The sequence below is a fragment of the Miscanthus floridulus genome, chromosome 7 (assembly GCF_019320115.1).
Source record: "Miscanthus floridulus cultivar M001 chromosome 7, ASM1932011v1, whole genome shotgun sequence".
NCBI classification, from domain to species: domain Eukaryota; kingdom Viridiplantae; phylum Streptophyta; class Magnoliopsida; order Poales; family Poaceae; genus Miscanthus; species Miscanthus floridulus.
In genome coordinates, this window is record NC_089586.1 from 41,315,123 (window position 1) to 41,336,125 (window position 21,003).

General features: G+C 47.9%; 1 protein-coding gene and 1 pseudogene across 1 annotated transcript; both read right to left on the reverse strand.

Moving 5' to 3' along the window:
- Positions 1-11,363: 11,363 nt before the first annotated feature.
- On the reverse strand, positions 11,364-12,374 carry LOC136463098 (uncharacterized). Its single transcript, XM_066462131.1, has 3 exons — positions 12,173-12,374; positions 11,885-12,085; positions 11,364-11,613 (listed from the first exon to the last, which is right to left on the reverse strand). Exons 1-3 carry the CDS (start codon positions 12,371-12,373, stop codon positions 11,527-11,529), a joined length of 489 nt encoding a protein of 162 aa, XP_066318228.1. The 5' UTR covers position 12,374; the 3' UTR covers positions 11,364-11,526.
- A 5,904-nt stretch (positions 12,375-18,278) lies between these two features.
- The window catches only part of LOC136465408 (uncharacterized), a 30,343-nt pseudogene continuing 27,618 nt past the window's right edge, over positions 18,279-21,003 (reverse strand).

A 21,003-nucleotide genomic window follows, 5' to 3' on the forward strand; every position in this document is an offset into this window, starting at 1 on the left:
GGAATTGACATCAAACGTATCGTGCATGACTTTAGGTTCCTGCAAGCATCGTCTCTGCGGACACATGATTCACCTTCCCATAATGTGGTGGCTTCTGGTTGCTATTCTGCCACTAGGGGGTTTGCTGGTTCGACTTCTTAGGGCAGTTATAAGACATGTGACCCTCTTTACCATAGTGGAAACACTTGTTGGGAGCACTAGGTGCACTGGTCTTCATGGGAGTGTTGTTAGGTGTTCCCTGTCGTGGTGTTCGCTGGCCTACTCTGCTGCTAGGGACGTTGATTGTCATTCTGCTGCTGGTAAGGTGGACATTGCTAGGTTCAGGTTGCGATTCCATTGATTAGGTGGTCCCTGGTACCTCTGCTAGGAAGTCTTGCTGAGGATTGGTGTGCGGACTGAGTGTTGCTTCTAGAGGTCTATCCCTAAAGCCTTCTCTTCTTAGCCTCCATCTCTTTACGCTTATTATCAATAACAATAGCACGATTCACTAGCATCTAGAAATTGGGGTATGTATTGGACATAAGCTGGAGTTGCAGACCATCATACAGACCCTTGAGAAAGTGGCATTACTTATCAACATCATCAGCCACCTCATTCGAAGCGTAACGTGACAACTGAGTGAATTTGTCATGATACTGAGCTACAGTCATGGATCCCTATTTTAGAGCTCTGAATTCCTCCTGCTTGAGCTCTATCAATCCTTCAGGTATGTGGTAGGATCTAAAATTCTCTCTAAATTCCTGCCAGGTGATAGGAGGAGCATTAGTGGGACATCCATACTCGAATGCATCCCACCAGTCTTGAGCTTCTCCTTGGAGTTGTCCTGACGCATACAACACCTTTCTACTGGTCGTCGTACTGCGCTATGTTGAGTTGCTTTTCCACTACACAAAGCCAATCATCTACTTCTAGTGGATCAGTGGACATGTGAAAACATCAGGGGGTGGCCCTTCAAGAATTCACCATGCTTGTCACGCGGCGCTCCACCAATTGGATGATTCTGCTAATTCTGCACCAGAGCTTGCATAAGCTGTGTCTGCACTGCCAGAAGCTGCTCAATAGTAGGTGGAGGCGGTGGTGGTGGATGTGGGGGAACACCTCCATGACCTCGGCCTCTTCCTCTTCTATACATCTGACATCCAACATAAATATTCAAAATTTAGAGATTTCCAAGTCATATGCACTTATAGAGATATAGAATACATTCCAAAAATTTTCTGGACGAGTTCCAACATCAGCAGATCGGTAAAACAGTCATATCTCAAGTTCCCAACATCCAAAATAAGCGTTCTTTACATGGTTGGAAATATTAAGAAATTATCTACAACTTTTATTTAGACCACATGCCCAGATTCTGTTGTTAGGTTACTCAAAAACATAACACAACCGAAACTATTCTATAGGTTCTAGACTTTGCAGAAACTTCAACTTAAAACAGATATATCTCTCAAACAAGATTAGATATAGGTGTGAATCCAGAGGCAATAGAAAGATACTTAAGTCTAGTTATTCCCATAAAAATTTCATACTTTTTGGTCGAGTAGATTTAGATTGGCATTAAGATAAGGGCTGACTGCTCTAAAAAAGCAGATCCGAGAGAACAATATGTACCAAACCCAACTATTTATTTATTGGCTCAAACTTTAATATTCTTAACTATAGCACTTGCGGACATACCCACAAGGTTCCAGCATTCATTATAAAAATCCAACTTACACATAATCATAATAATAAATCAACTAGGCACACCAAAGTTCACACCACACTACTAGAGTCGACTTGACTCAACTTGACCCGTGCTACTAACGTCTTATTACATATGAAGGACTCCAACACCTATAGGTGAAATTCATGGGGAAGCTCCTCGTAGATCTTGGCAGGTTGAGGCACACCCTTTGCTCATCTATCACTTGTTGGTATCTCTTAAGGGTTGCCTCTTGTGCCTTCAACTGATCCTCCAGTCGTCGATTCTTGTCTACTAATTCATAGGCATAGTGCACCATCACTTGAGTAGTGGGATCCATGTCCTTCAGGGTCCATTATTGCCCATCCCAAGTCAGGGTGTTGGCGAGGGAGGAAGTGATATTGATCTTCCTTCATGTCATCAAAGCGACTGACCACGGAGACCCATGTAGGCTACAGCGGCTGCATCTTCTATGCTGTCTTCCATGGTGGCACTAGTGAGCGTGATGCACATAGTTCGAGTCCAGCTAGAATGCTTCCTTCTCTCCATCCTAGATGGAGATGCACACCTTGGTCTTCCAATAAGTGTCCTCCATAGGGTGCGTATGCTCAGTTGCAGACGTACTCCACAGCTGCGTCCCAATCAACGTAGTAGGTCTGAAGAATCACCATAAGTCGGTGGTGCGAAACAGAGGATTCACACCCCGTCTTGTACTAGCTCTTTGTAGTCCATCCCATGGTAGGAGTAGGCTGATCTTCTTGAATAGGTGTCCTCCTCCTCATCATCATCAGACAATATGACGACCTCCAGTTCTTCGGGTTCTTCTTCTTCAGGCTCTTCTTGGAAAGGCTCAGGCGTAGGTGCAGGTGCTGGCGAATCAACTTCTTGCTCCTGGGGTTCCTCCTCCTCATGTGGCTCATGACTCATACAAGCCACGAGGTGGGTAGTAGCCTTCGGTGTGGAATGCTGAGCGGTCTTATTGGCACTAGGCATCTACAGAATTAGATTTAGTCAGATTAGAAGCAATAATTTTCATAACAGAGTGAGGAAAAAGAAGCATAAAATTTAGCAAATAACAAGGGTGAGATAGGGAAGCATGAAATGAGTGAAGCAAAAGTGGCTAAAACTGACCATTACTAACTAGCTTGCGTCCTATAGTCAACACGACTCTGATACCAATCTATCACACCTGATTTTAAGGATAAAATGGAATGCAAAATCTTATGTGCACCCAAAGATCTATCACACACATAAGCCAACAAATTATGAATAGTATCATCTCAAGTGTTTATTACATCATGAATAATAAAACATAGTCTTCACATAAATGTAGCAGAAGTATAAAGAAAAATCTCTCACGGAAGCTCTATATCACAGAGACGTCAACTGGTTGACTACAAGTTTAGTAATCCTCAGGAAAGTCGTCATTACTGTAGCCATCTGTTACACATCTAGGATTTTTATCCAAATAATGAAAATAAACAAGCGTAAGTATGTATCGTACTCAATGATTTTTTTAATTTTAACACTTTTTGAAAACTAATTTTAAATCTAACACGGTCGGTTTTTTTTTTTAAAACTAAAACTTTTGGATGCGCCTATTGCCCTGGCGCGGCCAAATGCCTATGCCACGCCATGCATGGTGGCACGGTAGAGGGCTGACATGGCGGTGACCGGAATCACTGACCGCTGATGGGGCAGGGCCTGCCGCGCCACCGATCTTGGTGCGGCACTGCCACGCCCTGATCTATGGTGCGGCAGAGCTGAATAAATATCGCGAGCGAGCCCCCCGCCCGCACACACCCCTACCCGCCCACCCACCGCTAGCCGCACGCCCTCCCGCCGCCATGTAGCGCCTGCACGCAGCCGCGCCCGCTCGTGCCCACGCCGGCCGCGCCCGGCCACTCCCGCCGCGCAGCACCCGTGCCGGCCGCGCCACGAACGCCAGCGCGTCAAGGTCACCCGCTCCTAAGGTACCTCCCTCTCGATTTCATGTTATTTTGATTACTATTGTTTTAGGATAATTAGTGATTTTGGATAATTAGTAATATAGGATAGTTAGGGTTTTATGATTGTTATTGATTTATGATAGTTAGTGATTTAGGATAGTTAGGTTAGTGAATTTGTTTGTGATTTACGTAGGTAGTTTTTAGGTTTGAGGTTAGGATTTTTGGTTTAGGGATTGATTAGGTATTTATTATTTAGTTTATAGTTAGTTATTTAGTTAGGGATTTTGGGTATAGATACTAGTTTACAAATGTTGGTACTTACTAGTGCGTGATACGTCGATTTTGATGACTTCATGAAGTTTCGTCAAATGCTTATATTCCTAGTGAAGTTGTTTATGTTACTAGTGCATGATATATCTAGTTAATTTTACTTTGAATATATACATGTGCTTTCATATTGCATAACAAGTAGTTCAAATTTTGCAATGCTACATAATGTTAATTTGAATTTTGTTAATTTGAATACTCTAACGCTTTGTTTATCAATTTGTAACAGGATGGACCCCTCCCACACGTAGCACCTCGTTGTACCCCTATTCTTGAGGTGGAGTACGACGACTAGCACCGAGCACACATCTTGAGTGACAACGACGCAGAGGTGGCCTTGCCTACTTTGAGGCCCCGCACGCACACCTAGGGCGCACCTAGTGGGACGAGCGTTATGCTTCGTACATATGGCATACCTGGCTTCCTCGAGCTTGTCGTTGTTGTCAACTACTGGTCTTCCGTCCCTTGACCCAGCACTACTTACTGCAGCTATAGACAGGTGCGAGTGCATTCTTTGTACTGTAAACTTTCTTGTAGACAAATTTGAGGCAACTAACAGTCGTTCTATTCTTATAACAGGTGGAGGCCTGAGACCCACACGTTCCACCTACCTTGTGGCGAGATGACTTTGACCATGCAGGACGTGAAGGCTATTTTTGGCCTTTGGTTGGGGGGACTTCCAGTGATAGGGATAGTTGACAATGATTACTGGAGGGAGCTGGTAGCTCAGTTTACTGGCTTTCTTCCACCGGACGACAAGGCTTCCAAGAAAAATAAGTGAGAAATTGAAGCCTATTTAATACTTGCATTGCTTTCCTGCAGCCATCGGGTCTCATGTTCTTTGGTAAATTTTAGGAAAACTTCCGGTGTTTCGTCGTCCTGGATCACGGAGCGCTTTGATTACTTGGACCCATAGGCTGAGGAGGCTCAAATCGACAGGTTCGCTCGAGTGTGGCTCTGGTACTTTCTTAGTGCTTTCCTCTTCCTAGACGCCTCGGGCAACATCATCAGCTAGATCTTCCTTGACATACTATGCCAGCAGTGGGAGAACATAGCGGCGTACAGCTCGGGCAGTGCAGTCCTAGCATGGACATATCAACAGCTATGCGTTGCCTGCCGTCGCACCTCAGGGTATGCGAACCTTGGAGGTTGCTCGTACCTACTCCAGGTTTGGTGTTGGGAACGATGGCCCATTGGGAGGCCACTTAGTACTGGTTAACCAGTAAGTACTTTGGTTCATTATATTCTTCGATATGGTTACATATGATGAGTTTATTAATGGCTAATTCATTATCGTGTTCAATGCAGCAATGGAACAAGTAGGATACACTCCCTATAGCTCTGTTTATCTGGACAGAATCAGAGTTAGTTAGAGGGAATGCGAGGCACAAGTACAGGGAGTACACGGACGGTCTCGATGTCCTGACACAGCACCAGGTTACGCTCTCTTTACTATCATATCTGTGTCTTGTTCGATCTACACTATATCACAACCTAACTCCATTACAAAATTTCATGTGCATTGGTGTCCTTGGGATGCTCCGGAGCTCCAGTACTATCTCAGTCCTATCACTAGGGACGAGTCAGACGAGTATCGCTGCGATGTCCCTCTTATTTTCTTCCATGTGGTCGAGATTCACTTGCCCATCAGGGTCTGCAGACAATTTGGAAGAATGACAGGCTGCCCACCACCGCTTTACTCCACCAACCAAGGATTGCACGAGTGTGTTATCGATTAATAACAAAGCTACAATTTAGAGGTGTGTGTGGTACAACTAACATCGTTTTGTTGTAGGTATGACCGCAGGAAGAGGTACAAGACCAGGGATTGGCGCGTGACACACAGCGCGCACATCCATTTGTGGTAGAATAGGGTATGACAGCCGGTCCTTGTGGGTCCTCCACACGACCAGCACACCTTCGACCACATTTCTATAGCGCTGAGTTACTGCAACTACGGAAAACACTATGCAGTCAGACATTTAGTACTATACCGTGAATTCTGAGTTTGTCAAACCAGCTTAAATAGCCTTGCCAAGGATGCGTAGTAACCTTCGGTTAACCATTTTCCGCGAAGTGAGGACGAAAGCGCAAGCGGGTTACTACGAAGGTGGGGCCCACCCCTCAGCAGAGTGGGCCTGGCCATGTGCTAGACCTGGGGTGTTACAAAAAATGAACTGAAGACAAAGTAGATATGTATAAGATTCTGTCTGCCCTTTGGTACTGTCTATTCCTAAATGTAAGGCGCAAAGTGTATAGTATGATCTGTGCAGGACATACCTATGTAAGTAAGAGTGATAGATGAACATAAATTGCTGATAACAGATAGCAGCCAAAGGACAGGCACAACTTGTGAAGACAATTTTCTGTCTTGGCAACGACAGGAATAACAAATGCGGGTCCATGCGGGTCTTCCACACGACCAGCAATCCTTTTGGTTTTAAGTATGTGTACTAAAATTGTCCAACCGTGTTTCTATACCCAGGCAACACAATTGTCAAGAATGTCCAACGAAGCAGCGTTTCGGCTTCATGAGTCTAGAGGGCAGGGGCCAGGCGTTCTCGCTGCTTTTGTGGAGGTAAACATAAACTTGTTCGTTCCAAAAATGTTTCTTTAGTGTATATGCATTTGGGAAATACACTAAATTTAATGTCTAATTATGTAGAAGGTGAAGAAGAGTTGCAGGAAGCTAGCTCAGAAGCTGAGCTATATGGACACTCCTTATGAGGAACCGCCACTCTCGGTGCGGTCGAGTGGCATGTCTTCAGCCTCTTTGAGGACACCAGCCGACTCTTCTCAACCAATGACAGGTGCCACTTCCGTGGTGCGTACACCACCACATCATAGCACTGGGAAGGACCCTACAACCGAGGACGATGAGGATGATGATGATGACGACGACGACCCCCTAGGCTTCCGCAGACAACACGACCAGTGGGACGATTGGCCACGGGACGAGATCGGCATGTCTCAGCTAGGTGGTGCCTCGCTTGGTACCCAAGGAGCCTCACAGGTACTAACAAAGGTAGTTTCTTTAAATACGTATGCTCCATGAACTAACGATCATAAAGAATTATAAGTAATCATGTGTATCATATACTTGTAGGGTACAAGCCGTACGCACCATCGACGCGACCATACCGACGTTGGCTACATTCCCAATGTGTTGCCAACAAATCCGAAGAGACAGAGGCATCTGAGGGATCCTTACACTCCTGGGTCTTAGTTTGTTAGGTCAAACGAATATTGGCGTCCAAAACTTGCGGGGTTATTTGGTTATGTTATGTCAAACTTATGTCAAACAATGAAAATGTTATGTGGCAGCTTGTGAACTTGCGCACGGACTTCATTTATTTGCTTTATATTCATTTCTATGCGTCGCGGTAGCACTGCCATCATGATTAGCTTTCCTGGCGTCCTAAGATACTACACAACAGATGAGCACCGAATAACAATTGAGGAACATATTATATATCCCCACAACCTAAAGATCATCCACCAGGAATCTAGGATCGCAGCTTTATAGTTGCATTTCTATCTATTCTATGGAGCTGAAAAGATAGACAGGGGGAGGAGGCCAGAAGTCAAAAGCATCTGATGAACTTCCATGATGAGTGCGTACGTATATATCCTATGAGTTGTTTAGGAGCAACACCATGAGTCCACGAGTGCTTGTGATCGATTGATTCACCTATAATTAATGTGAGAGGTGTGTAAGGGGGAACTGAAGACTAGTCATTATGGTGGTTAATATGGGTGGCCGTTGAAAGGGAAAACACATGAAACATACATCTAAAACACGGTACAAGTCTTGGTAGTGGCCGCAATAGGTGGATGGGCACGTGGCCGCGGCGAGTGGCGCAGTTCCAAGCACGAGGCACGCTGGAGGCCATAAACCGTCTAGGTACTGCCGCGCCATGCACCATGGCGCGGCACTTCCGCTACAAGATAGGTGGTGCGGCAGGCCCTACCACGTCAACGGTCGCGATTCTGGTCATCGCCATGTCAGCCAGCTATCGCGCCACCATGCATGGCGCGGCATAGGCATTTGGCCACGCCAGGAAAATAGGCGCGGCCAAAAGTGTTAGTTTAAAAAAACAACCGTGTTAGATTTAAAATTAGTTTCCAAAAAGTGTTAAAATTAAAAAAAATCTACTCAACAAGTGTAACATGGGGTTCATGAGGCTCAAAAAGGCTTGCCACAGGTTTAACAGCATTCCGCTTTTAATTGTCTCAATTTTAGCATAGGAGTAGCAACAAGTTGTTTTAATCCCATAGTAAACACATGATCAATGTAAACAAGAATAATGAATAGCATAAACAGATAATTCTTAATGAGCATTTTCATCATCAGTATCATCTGTGTTCATCATCTATTTCGTAAGGGTTCCAAGGCCGCTCGTGACCATGAGCACGGCTGATATACTAGTTTTACACTCTACAGAGGTTGTACACTTTCACTGTGAGTCATGATACCCATATGTCCAGGTTTATAACTCCCAAGCACTTCCAAGGTAAGCAGACAGGGTTCACCATGAAGCCTTTGAAAGGTTCATCTAACAAGTTAGGGCCGCTAGGTTTCTATGCCATACGAATGTAGGGCTCTCCTTCCGACAGGCACAATAATGCGCAGCCTATACACTGATGGATAGAGGCCACGCTATATCCAACCTGAAACACACCCCTCTTGTGCCATAAAGGTAACCTCTAAGAAGCTAGAAAAGGTCCTTATACTGAGTTAAAGCTAGAGCCATGTAGTCCTCATAGCTGTACTGTAAGTCTTGGATGATCATTTACATATAAGTCCTTAGGGAGAGGAATCTAGAGCATTTAGAAAGTAGCTAAACACTCTAGCCCCCTATTTCCATGTTGCTAAAAAATCATGTTTTAACGTTTATTACATATATCATTAGTCAAGTTATAAGATCATGGTTTAGTTGAGCACTAGCAAAGCTACCCAATGCATAACCCATAGGAGACAATGTATAAGTTCAATTCTAAGAAATCCTATCAAGGTGCACATGCAATCATGAATTAAATGTATTAAGGTGAATAGGAAACAAGGATGATCCCATGCTATACTTGCCTTGATCAAAATGTTCCTGTTGATCCTACTCGTCAAAGTAGTACCCTTGATCACCCACGAATTGCTCACCGTCTATACTTGAGCAACACAGCAACATACAAACATCCAGGAGCAATCATGCATAGCAAACAAGGCTATAGATTAGAATAGTACACCAACAGCATAAAATCAAGATAAAAATATGTAAAACGAATCTATGTCTTGCTATGAACACACAGACATGAAGATCACAAAAATCGGAGCTAAAACGAAGAAGTTATGAATTAAACAAGATTTCCTTTAATAAAATAATAAATTAATTCTAGCCTTGAATTACAAAAGTTGAAACCATATCTAACAATAGGATGAACATGTAGATTATGGAATTACGAACCTAACACAGGTTGAATGGATCAAATTAGAGCTAAAACGTGAAAGTTCTGGCCTATAGAAACTAGTGGCAAAGTTGTAAATAGATGAAAACATATTTTCAATCTAATCCGAAGGAAACTAAGCTTTCAAAAGAAGAAAATGTATTATGAGAATACATTTTGGACTATGGAATTGAAAAATGAAAAGCCAAAGGTCTCTTATGCAAAATAGCCATGAAGGGGTAAGATCTATTTGGGATCGTCCGATCCAGATCGAATAGATGGAATTAGATCGGGAGGAGAAGAGAGAGAGAGAGAGTGCTATCGCCGGAACTGGGCCGGTGCGGCAGACCTCCATGGATGGCAGCGAGAAAGCTTGTCGGCGGAGCTAGATTGGAGCCTACAGACCATCGCAGAGCAAAATGAGGGCTCGGGAAGAGAGAGAAGATCAAGGCGAACTCACCAAGACCGAAAGCAAGGACGGGGATGGACCGACGACTCACGGCGGCTGCACGAACTCAACAGGGCTATGGCTTTGCTATGGCTCAAGCGAGGGCGGCAGCGGCGCTTGGGCTATGGCTTTGCTATGGCTCAAGCGAGGGCGGCAGCTTGCTCTAGGATTAGGAGGAGGCGGTGTGCGCAAGGGCCGCTATTTATGGGCGACTTCGGCGTGCTGGTCACGCCAGGACACGGCGTAGAGGAGGCAGACTTAGCGGCGTGGTGCAGACTCCAACGCTGACATGGGAGGAAGGAAGGGAATGCGTCTGACAAGCGGGCCCAGCGCGTTAGTGAAACATGTGAGGGAGGAGAGCACGGGCACGGCTGCGTGGGCCGTCGACTGGCTGCTAGGCCAAGCGAGGAAGCAAGGGGAGCGATTGGGCTTGCTGGGCCACCAAGAAAAAGTTGGGGCACTACGGCTCTGCTGGCCTTGCTGAGTTGGCCCAAGGCACTCCACGTGGGGAGGAAAAGAGAGGTGGGCCACTGGGAAAGAAAGGAAGCGGTCCAATGGTGCAAGTGAGGCCAAGCGGGCCAGAACTGAGAGAGGGAGTAAGAGAGAGGTAAATTCATTTTCTTTTTCTTAAACATATTTTTAAAACGAAATTTGAATTCAAATTTAAATCCTCTTTGCAACTTTGATCAAAACCAAACATCACAAAATAATGTGTAGCGGCATGTATGCAAAAGCATGTAGGTAGACCCTATACACTACTGGACTCGCATGCTTTGCCGAGGGCCTCTGGCCCTCGGCAAAGGACCAGAAACCCTCGGCAAAGGCTTTGCCGAGGGCTGCCCTCGGCAAAGACCCCTCGGGGAATTTTTAGACGGCGAAGGGGTCTTTGCCGAGGGCCCTTTATCGGGCACTCGGCAAAGCCTTTGCCGAGGGCCAGGATGGCCCTCGGCAAAGAAAAGAAGCCGTCACGCGCCGGCGCCGTTGGCGGTTTCTTTGCCGAGGGCCGACCCTCGGCAAAGAAATGGTTTTTTTTTGAATTTTTTCTACCGAGGGACCAGCCCTCGGCAAAGAATTTTTTTTTAAATCTTTGCCGAGGGCCTCCTCCCTGGCCCTCGGCAAAGAAATTTTCAGGATTTTTCCAAAAAAACCTTTGCCGAGGGCTATTGCAAGGGCCCTCGGCAAAGGTTTTTTTTTAAAAAAAAATTGTTTACCTGAGGGCCGGCCCTCGGCAAAGAAATAGTTTTTTTTGAATTTTTTTTAAAAAACCTTTGCCGAGGGCCTGCTCCCTGGCCCTCGGCAAAGAAATTTTCAGGATTTTTAAAAAAAATCTTTGCCGAGGGCTATTGCTAGGGCCCTCGGCAAAGGACCCTTCTTTGCCGAGGGCCTTGGTCATTGCCCTCGGCAAAGAGACAGAAATTTAATTTTTTTTTGTTTTTTGCATTCCATCGACACAAGCATTTCATATATATACATATATATATCACACAGAACCCATTTTCTCACAATATATCACAACCATAATTGTGAACCACAAATCACAATATATTACAACGACAAGTCACATGTTCATCATCATTCACATGTTTATTACGACAAGTTAATGAAATCCAAGCACAAGTCACAACCATAAATCACAAATCACGCTAAAGTCCAACCACATCACCTAGCACGAGTCCTCATCAAGCTAGCCTATGAGACGATGGTGAAGGAAAAGCAGGATCACCCGGTGACGCACTAGCGGGTTGATTGGAACCCGCGGACGGAAGCTGCACAAAGGAGCAGAGATTGCATGTGTGAGTAATCCGGGAAAACAGTTTTGGAACTTAGAGATTGCATCTAGTAATCTAGGAATACAAAAAGATTAGACTCAATTGAAAATTTCGGCAGCACCTCCCCTGCACGGGGAGGTTTCCAAAACCTGCAAGAAACGACGGCACGAACGCCGACATCCACAACGGCACGAACGCCGACATCCACAACGGCACGAAGGCCGACATACATGCAAAGCACAAGCGAAAAGTGAACTTTCATACTTACAGGAGTAGCTGCAGGAGTAGGAGGTGGAGGAGCTGAAAACTGCACAGGTACACCCGATGCTTGCCCAAGACTTTGCATGATCACCATCATCTCCGCCATCTGCTTCTGCGCGGCCTCGAACGCGACCTTCTGGGCCTGCAGCTGTGCGGTCAGCTCCGCGTTCTGCTCTTGACTTTGCCTTCTTGTTTCTTGCAGCTCGGCCTGCAATATTTCACTCCAATGTATCAGTAATGCAAATCTAATTTAGGTGTGTAAATATCTACGTACGACGAGTAAAGCAGGAATTACCTGGAGTGCTTGGACCTGCTGCAGTGCTGGAGAAGGCCGTGGACGTATGGGCTGGCTGGAGCTCGTGCTCCGTGCTCGGATAGCGTCGAGGGAGGGAACAGTGGTGGAGTCGATGGCGCCGTCTGCAATCCACAGCCGCCCGTGCTTCTTGCCTCCTCCGAGCCTCATGATCGCCTCTGCATCAATGGGCTCAGTGCGCATATTGTAATCTTCCCCATAGATCTCCCTTACCAGTTGACGTGTACTCTTGGACTTTAGTGTACACGTTCGGGTCGGAGTACGCCTGGGGCGGGGCAGCCGGGTCGAAGGAGACAGAGGACGACGCCCTGCCCATGTGGGACATAGCCCACGCAGAGAACTCCGAGACCTCCTCGCCCGGGTGCGCAGCCTCCTGCGAGAAAGATGGGAAGATGGTGAGAAATCAAGCAGAATTGAGCGTCAAAATAAATGAAAGAAATCACTTACGTATGCTTGTTTGTATCCGGGGAGGCTACGGCTGCCTTGATGGTGAGTTGGACCTTGCCTCATCAGACGCTGTTCCCGCTGCCTCTCGTGCGTGTCAACAAAGTCCTGTGATAACCACTTGTCCACGATCATGGCCCAGCACTCGGGATACGATCGGCACCACCAGGGAATCACCTACAAGTCATCGAGTATTTGACATATCAGAAGATGAAATTGAACCTACTTAATATCAAAACGAATCATTATGAATGTTATTCGCCTACCTCAAGGTACTGGTCCCGGGTCAGCGTAATCCGTCTTGCTTGAGGCTTGGGGAGGGACTGCCTAAGTACCGACCTGTAGTAGTCTATGTGGGCCTGGACGCGCCCATGGTGGTGCATCTCGGTGACGTACTTCCTACAAGCTGCGGCAGCCGCCCGATCCGCCTGGGCCTCAAGTCCTTCTTCGGCCTTGAAATATTTCTGCATACAAAACCGATGTATCCATTCATTATTTCAATAAAAGATTTAACCAATGAATGCGATGTATTAAGCAATGTTGTGCGAGAGAGACTTACCCAAAACTCCGCCAATACTCGCTCCTGCTTGTTGCGGTAAGTGTCATCCGTGACCAGCGCGTACCTGTCCCTAGTTGGAGGCCGGCTCCCGCACCACCGGCTCTTCGGACAGTTGCACAATGCCGGGGTACCATTTCCTGCACAAAACACCAAGGATGCTCGCGGGGGTGCGTGCTGGAGTACCCGACAAAACCAACCAGGCCCTGCACAAGTGATTAAGAAAATTTATCAGTTTCTCTTAAGATTTCCAACATATCTTATGAAGTAGTTGTGATAACATCCATAGTTACTTACCTCTTTGCCATAGGCCGAATCACTGGGCGGTTGTGAGGAAGCGGAACCGGAGGGAGGCTCAGCGGGACCTCGCTCGTAGAGAGTCCTGGGTAGCGGTACCCTCTCCCTCGCCCTCGAGCGCCTCACCTCCCTTGCCCTTGAGCGCCTCGCCTCCCTCGCCCTCGAGCGCCTCGCCTCCCTCGCCCTCGAGCGCCTCATCTCCCTCGCCCGTCTGCTGACCCCTCTCGTCCTCCGACGAGGACGAGGCCATGGCCGTCACGTGCTCCTCCTCCAGCACCTCATCATGTGTCGAGGGAGGAGACCGCTGCCTCCTGCGGTGGCTGCCCCTGGTCCTCCTCTCGTCACCTCCTGCAGACGCTACCCCGGACAACGACCCCTCACCTCGAAGGAGAGGGCGGTCTCTCCCATAAACTAAGGGCGTGTCACGGCGTGGACGTCTGCTCGCCATCTTTGTCCAATCACCTGCAATCACAAAGAATGAACAAGACTAATTAGTACATATATTAGAAATAGATTCAAAATATATAAACAAAACACAAATTAAAAAACCATAGTATTACATGTATTAGGAATAATCTTCATGATTGGGATCATAGGTCTCATCATCACTGTCAAAATTGTCCAAATGGGCAACACTATCCGAAGGTTCTATGTTGTCATCGTCGTCATTGCCTAGAAGTAATCGCTCAAGCATTGCTATGTCCTTGGCATTTACCACCACATCTCCATCGACCTCGTCATCAACCGTTTCGTTGTCTACTTCCATTTCGATTGCTTCGGGTAAGACTATCTCAAACGTGCCTGGTAGCCCATCTTCTTGATAGAACTGTCCATCATATGTGTTTGCGTTGAAGTTGTAATCATCATCGTTTGGGGCAGGTAGTTTACCATGTGGAGATACCTGGTGCACAATAGCCCAACCCTTAAGATCCTCTTTGTCTTGGTTGGCGTATCGAGTATAATACACCTGCACGGCCTGTTGAGCCACAATGTAGACATCTTTTCCAGGATAGATGGAATCTTCTCGAATCTCCACTAGCCCAAGATGAGGGGTTCGTCTCGTTGATCGAGGATTAAACCAGTGGCATTTGAACATGACAGGTTTAAGAGGTTCGTCTCCATGAAATGAGAGTTCATAGATTTCCTCAACTCTACCATGATAGTCGAGGCCATCAGTGCCGGGCGTACAAACTCCGCTATTTGTGGTTTTTCGTTTGGGCCGAATCTGCTCGTAACTTGTTGTGTGGAAGCGATATCCGTTCACTGTCATAGCCGGTAAATGACTTCACCCTAACATCACAGCCGTTTGCAACCTGTTTCAACTCGTCGCTCATGGACGAATCGGTCTGGGCCTGCAAGGTGAATCATGATAGATCGTTATATTAATCAAACGTACGATCACCTTGGACGATCGAACGTACGAGCTAAATTGGACATTACCTTTTGTTTGAACCAAGAAATGAAATCAGGCCTCCCCGCTCCCGCACCCCTGCAAACAAGGGTGTCTTGTTCATGCGAGGTAGGATCCCTTGATTGATGCCAGAATTCACGAACAAATTCCCTGTCCGAACGAGAATCAATGGGGTTGGATGCAGAATAGTGACGGCATATTGAAATAAGTTCGTTGAGAACTTACTTGATGAACGGCTGCACCTCGGTAAGGTTATTCAACACATATAGCATGATACTGCGCCACTCTTCATTTCCCAATAGCTTTGGGGTTGATCCACTTGCGCTGCCGAGTTGGCCTTGGAAAAGGCTCAGGGTCGATTCATTTTCGCCAGTATTGTAACGAGGGGGTGGATTATGATTGCTAGGAAGGTTCGGCTTGTAGTATAGCGTTGTGAAGTTTGCCACCTCCTCCCGAAGGCATGCCTCTGCAATGGAAGCCTCAATTCTGGCTTTATTTGTACATTTTTTGCGAAGAGTCTTTAGACATCTCTCGATTGGATAGCACCAACGGGCCTGCACGGGCCCCCCCAAACGTGCCTCGGACGGGAGGTGCACAATCAGATGTTGCATCGGCAAGAAGAAGCCGGGTGGAAAGATCTTCTCCAGCTTACAGAGCAACACAGGTGCCGCTTTTTCCAAGTCCTGAGCGACGGTCCGAGATATCTCCTTGGCACAAAGCTGGCGGAAGAAAAAGCTCAACTCTGCCAGCACTTGCCAGACATGCTCAGGGACATAGCCTCGGACCATCGCCGGAAGAAGCCGCTCAATCCATATGTGGTAGTCATGACTCTTCATCCCGTTGACTCGCAGAGTGCCTAAGTTCACTCCCCTGCTAAGATTCGCTGCATATCCATCTGGAAACATTAACATCTGCATCCATTTTAGTACCTCCCTCCTTTGATCGATTTGCAAGACGAAATTGACCTTAGGCCTTTTCCAGTTCTTGTTTCGGCCACTAGGAGGCTGCATCGCTTGATTCGGTCTATCGCACAACGTCGCTAGGTCCACTCTAGCCTTAACGTTGTCCTTAGACTTGTCAGTGTCCATGAGAGTTCCCCAAAGTGCCTCGGCGATATTCTTTTCAGTGTGCATTACATCAATGTTATGTGGCAGAAGAAGGTCATCGAAATAGGGGAGCCTCGTCAAGCCGGATTTATGAGTCCACATATGTTCCTCACCATATCCCACAAAACCACCTTCTTCATTGGGCACGAGAGCATCTATCTGAACACGAACCTCGGCACCAGTCCTCAAGTGCGGTTTAGGGTCTGTCACTTTGACACCTTTCGTAAAGCTCTTGATGTCTTCTCTAAATTCATGGTTTAGAGGGAGGAACTGACGATGCTGGTCGAACGACGAATACTTGCCACCCTTCTTCAACCAAATGAACCTCACAGGCTTCCTTGCATACTGGGCATGGGAACTTCCCAGTGAACACACCAGGCGGCGAATAACCCATACGCCTAGGAAGTCATGCAGGGAGTAGTGGTACCAAACGTGCATTTTGAAGCTTGTCTTTGTAGCTCGATCGTATGTCCATACCCCCTTCTCCCAAGCGTGGATCAATTCATCAATCACAGGCTCCATGAACACACCCATATTACTCCCCTGGGTGTCCTAGGAATTATCAACGACAAGAATACGTTATGCCGTTGAAAGGAGATGCCGGGAGGGAGATTGAGGGGGATAACAAAAATGGGCCAGCATGTGTATGGGGCAGCCATCATTCCATAAGGATTGAACCCATCTGTTGCCAGCGCGACACGTACATTACGGGCCTCAGCTGCTTTGTCACGATGTTTGTCATTGAAATACGTCCATGCTTCAGCATCAGACGGATGTACCATCTTCCCAGGATTGTACCGTTTGCCATCTTTGTGCCATGTCATCTGTTTCGCGGATTCCTCAGTCATGAATAGCCGTTGGATCCTCGGTAGGAAAGGAAGGTGACGTAGCACTCTCGCGGGGATCGGAAGCTGCTTCTTCTGACCATCACCAGAGTCTACCTCCAGGTACCTGGAGGATTTACACTTCGGACAGTAATTTGCATCCTTGTGTTCTTTCCTAAATAGGACGCACCCCTTCGGACAAACATGTATCTTGTCATACGGCATCTTAAGCATACGAAGGAGTTTCTCTGCCTCGTACAAGTTCATCGGCAAAGTGTGCTTCTCCGGTAGCATGGTGCCAAACACGGCCAACATCTTATCGAAGCCTTCTCGACTCAGGTTTAACTCGGCCTTCAACCCCATTACGCGTCCAATCGCATCTAGCTGAGAAATCATTGTATGCTCGTGAAGGGGTTTCTGTGCCGAGTCCAACATTTTGTAGAAGTCCTTTGCGGATTCCTCCATCTCCTCCTTCTCACGTCGTTCAGCGAAGTGAGCTTGGTGGGCGTCATCTAGCATGTCTGCTACCCCGGCATCATCATCAAAAGCCTCGAGGCGTGGTCTCACCACCTCCGCTCTTATACGATCTGCTTCACCATGGTAGATCCACTGCTGGTAGCCAGGCGTATAACCATTGAACACAAGATGTCTACCCATGGTCTTCTCGTCTACTTTTCTCCTGTTGTCACATTTGCTGCAGGGACACCAAACTAGAGAATGTCCTCCTGCTCCTTGGGCCAAATGCATGTTTCAAGAAACCATCTGTCCCCTTCACCCATTCATAGTCATAGTCACTCCCGCTTCTCCAGCTCAGTGTACATCCACTAACGGTCCTCCATCCTTTAACATTTACAGCATAGAGTATTGTGACCATCAATTGCATCTACGCGGTGTTCCTACTGTCTAATAGGTGAGGATAGGTCCTAATCCCACCCGCGGATGCGTAGATGAGGTCAGTTTCCATGCTCCGCTCCTCTCTGAGACAGAATTTCGGCAGCACCTCCCCATTGTTCTCCTCGATACACGTCCTGCAAGGGAGAGTGTGTATCCGGAGAACAACAGGGAGGTGTTGCCGAAACTCCTTCTCGGACCAGAGCGGACCATGGAAACTAACCCATCTACGCATCCACGGGCTGTCCAAAAAATGTGGACAATCTGAAACAGATACGGTCGCAGATACGCAAAGATCTGCATACCTATGACCGTATCTCTTTCGGACGGGAGACGCCTAACTGGGTTACGCGCGGGCTACGACAGACATGCGCAAAAAGAGGTTATTTATACCTAGGGTGTCGGTGAAGTAAGGCTAGTGGGGCAGTGGCGAATCGATGCAGTGGCGAGGCGACGCAGTGCAGGCAGAACCGCGACGTCGACGAAGACGATCGGGGTCCTCCGGGTCCCCTCCGACGTACTCTTCTCCTGCATAAAAAGACAATAGGTTATTTTTTGTTCAAAATTTCGGCAGCACCTTCCCTGCACATGGGGAGGTTTCCAAAACCTGCAAAAAAACGACACGATGACCGACATTCACAACGACACGAAGGCCGACAACCACAACGACATGAAGGCCCTCATATCAACTTACGGCACGAAGGCCCACACAACCACATACGGCACGAAGGCCGACAACGAGAGTTTTACCTAGGGTTGCGGTGGAGTCGGGCGTCGCGGTGCGGGGGTCACTTTCTTCTCTGGCGAGGTCGAGCGGCGTTGGAGTACTCCTCTCCCCCTCTTCCCTTTCTTCTCTCCTTTTCCCCTTCTTCTCCTTCTCTTCCCTTCCTCCTTCTCCTCTTCTTCTCCTTTTCTTCCCCTTCCTCCTTCTCCTCTTCTCCTTCTCTTCTTCCTCCAACTTCACCCTCTGCCTCCTCCCCTCCAACAGCAGCCGACGACGGGGGCGGCCTGGGGGCTGGGGTTGGGGCAAGAAGGCCGGCGAGGGGGAGCCACCGGAGGGCCGGCCGGGGCGGTCGACCTCCCCTTGCTCGACGGAGATGGGGAACGGAGGCAGGGCGCGACCTCGGCCACCACTAGGCATGGTGGGGCGGTGGGGCGCGCTAGTGGGGGCGCCGGGGCAACGCTGGGCGGCCAAGCGCGGGGTGATGGGGCACGCGGGGTGGCCGGGCGCGCGGCGGCGGGCGTGCGGCAGCGGGCGTGCGGCGACGGTGGGTGGATGCGTTGGGCGACCGGGGTGCACGCGCAGCGGTGGGGTGCACAGCGGCGGGCGCGCGGCGACGGGGCTAGTGGCGGCGGTGGTGGAGGTGCGGGGGCGGGCCGAGTGCGCGCGCGAAGGTGGGGCGTGCGGGGCGGCCGGGCTCGGGGCAGCGGGCGCGCGGCGGCGGTGGCTAGCGGTGGGCGGTGGTGGAGGCTCGGGGCCGGCCGGGGTGCGCACGAGAAGGTGGGGGGCGAGGCGCGGCCGGGCTTGGGGCAGACGGCGCGAGTAGCAGTCGGCGCGCGCAGCAGCAGCGGCGCGCGGCGGCGGGCACGCAGCGGCGGGGTGCACGGCGGCGGTGGTGGACGCCTGGGGGCCGGCCGCGAGCGGGCGCGTGGGGAGGGAGATGGTCGAGCGGGATTTTTTTTTCACGAGATTCCGATCGGGAATTTGGGCTGCGGCCCGATTTAGGTTTCGGTCCTTTGCTGAGGGCCCAGATCCAGGGCCCTCGGCAAAGATTTTTTATTTTTTTTTAAATTCTTTGCTGAGGGCCACGGGCCAGGCCCTCGGCAATTTTTTTGGTTTTTTAGCCCATTTTTTTGTGGTGCTACAATACATTGTTTTGAACTCAATTTTAAAATTTAGGCCAATTTTGATTTTGTTTTGTATATTTCCTTAATTTATTTCGATTCTTTGATTTTTTTTCGAATATGTCAAATTTGAACTGCAGGTGCATGGAATATTGCAATGTAGTGTTTCGAAAAATATTATTCATGTTAATTGGTGCATGTTGAGTCCCTATCCACGAACTCGCATCAAATTTCGTGCATCTTGTTTGCGTAACATGACGACCGACTTGCCGAAAAAGTGTTTTAAAATTATATAAAATCTATACGAAGTCCGAAAATCACGAAACTTGGCGAGATGTCATGTTATCGCATGTGTAGGCTGTGGTAAAAAATTGAGAAGGTTTCGAGCGAGTTGCGACGTCGGATGCCTGAAACCTAGACTCTGGGTTTCAGGCATCCGATGTCGCAACTCGCTCGAAACCTTCTCAATTTTTTACCACAGTCTACACATGCGATAACATGACATCTCGCCAAGTTTCATGATTTTTGGACTTCGTATGGATTTTATATAATTTTAAAACACTTTTCCGGCAAGTCGGTCGTCATGTTACGTGAACAAGATGCGCGAAATTTGATGCGAGTTCGTGGATAGGGACTCAACATGCATCAATTAACATGAATAACATTTTTCGAAATACTATATTGCAATATTCCATGCACCTGCAGTTCAAATTTGACATATTCGAAAAAAAATCAAAGAATCGAAATAAATTAAGGAAATATACAAAACAAAATCAAAATTGGCCTAAATTTTAAAATTGAGTTCAAAACAATGTATTGTAGCACCACAAAAAAACTGGGCTAAAAAAACCAAAAAAAAATTGCCGAGGGCCTGGCCCGTGGCCCTCGGCAAAGAATTTTAAAAAAAATAATAAAAAATCTTTGCCGAGGGCCTATCCTGGCCCTCGGCAAAGGGCTTCTTTGCCGAGGGCCTAGCCTCGGGCCCTCGGCAAAGGCGATTTATAAAAAAAAAAATTGGCCGAAAAACTGGTTTTAAAAAAATCTTTGCCGAGGGCCTGGTCCTAGGGCCCTCGGCAAAGACTTAAAAAAATTTGCCGAAAAAGCTGGTTTCACAGGAAAAAAAACCTTTGTCGAGGGCCTAACGGGTGGCCCTCGGCAAAGCTTGACGGGAAATGGCCGCCGTGACCCAACGGGCCTAATTTGCCGAGGGCATCTTTACCGAGGGCCACGGCCCTCGGTAAAGATTTGATTTGTCGTGGGCCTGTCTTTGCCGAGGGCCGTACCCTCGGCAAAGGCCTCTTTGCCGAGGGTCGTTCTTTGCCGAGGGCTCCTGTGGCTGGCCCTCGGCAAAGAGTGTCTTTGCCGAGTGCCCGAGATTTGGCCCTGGGCAAAGCACGCGTTTCCAGTAGTGATAGTTGATTTTAATTTAACAAAAATTA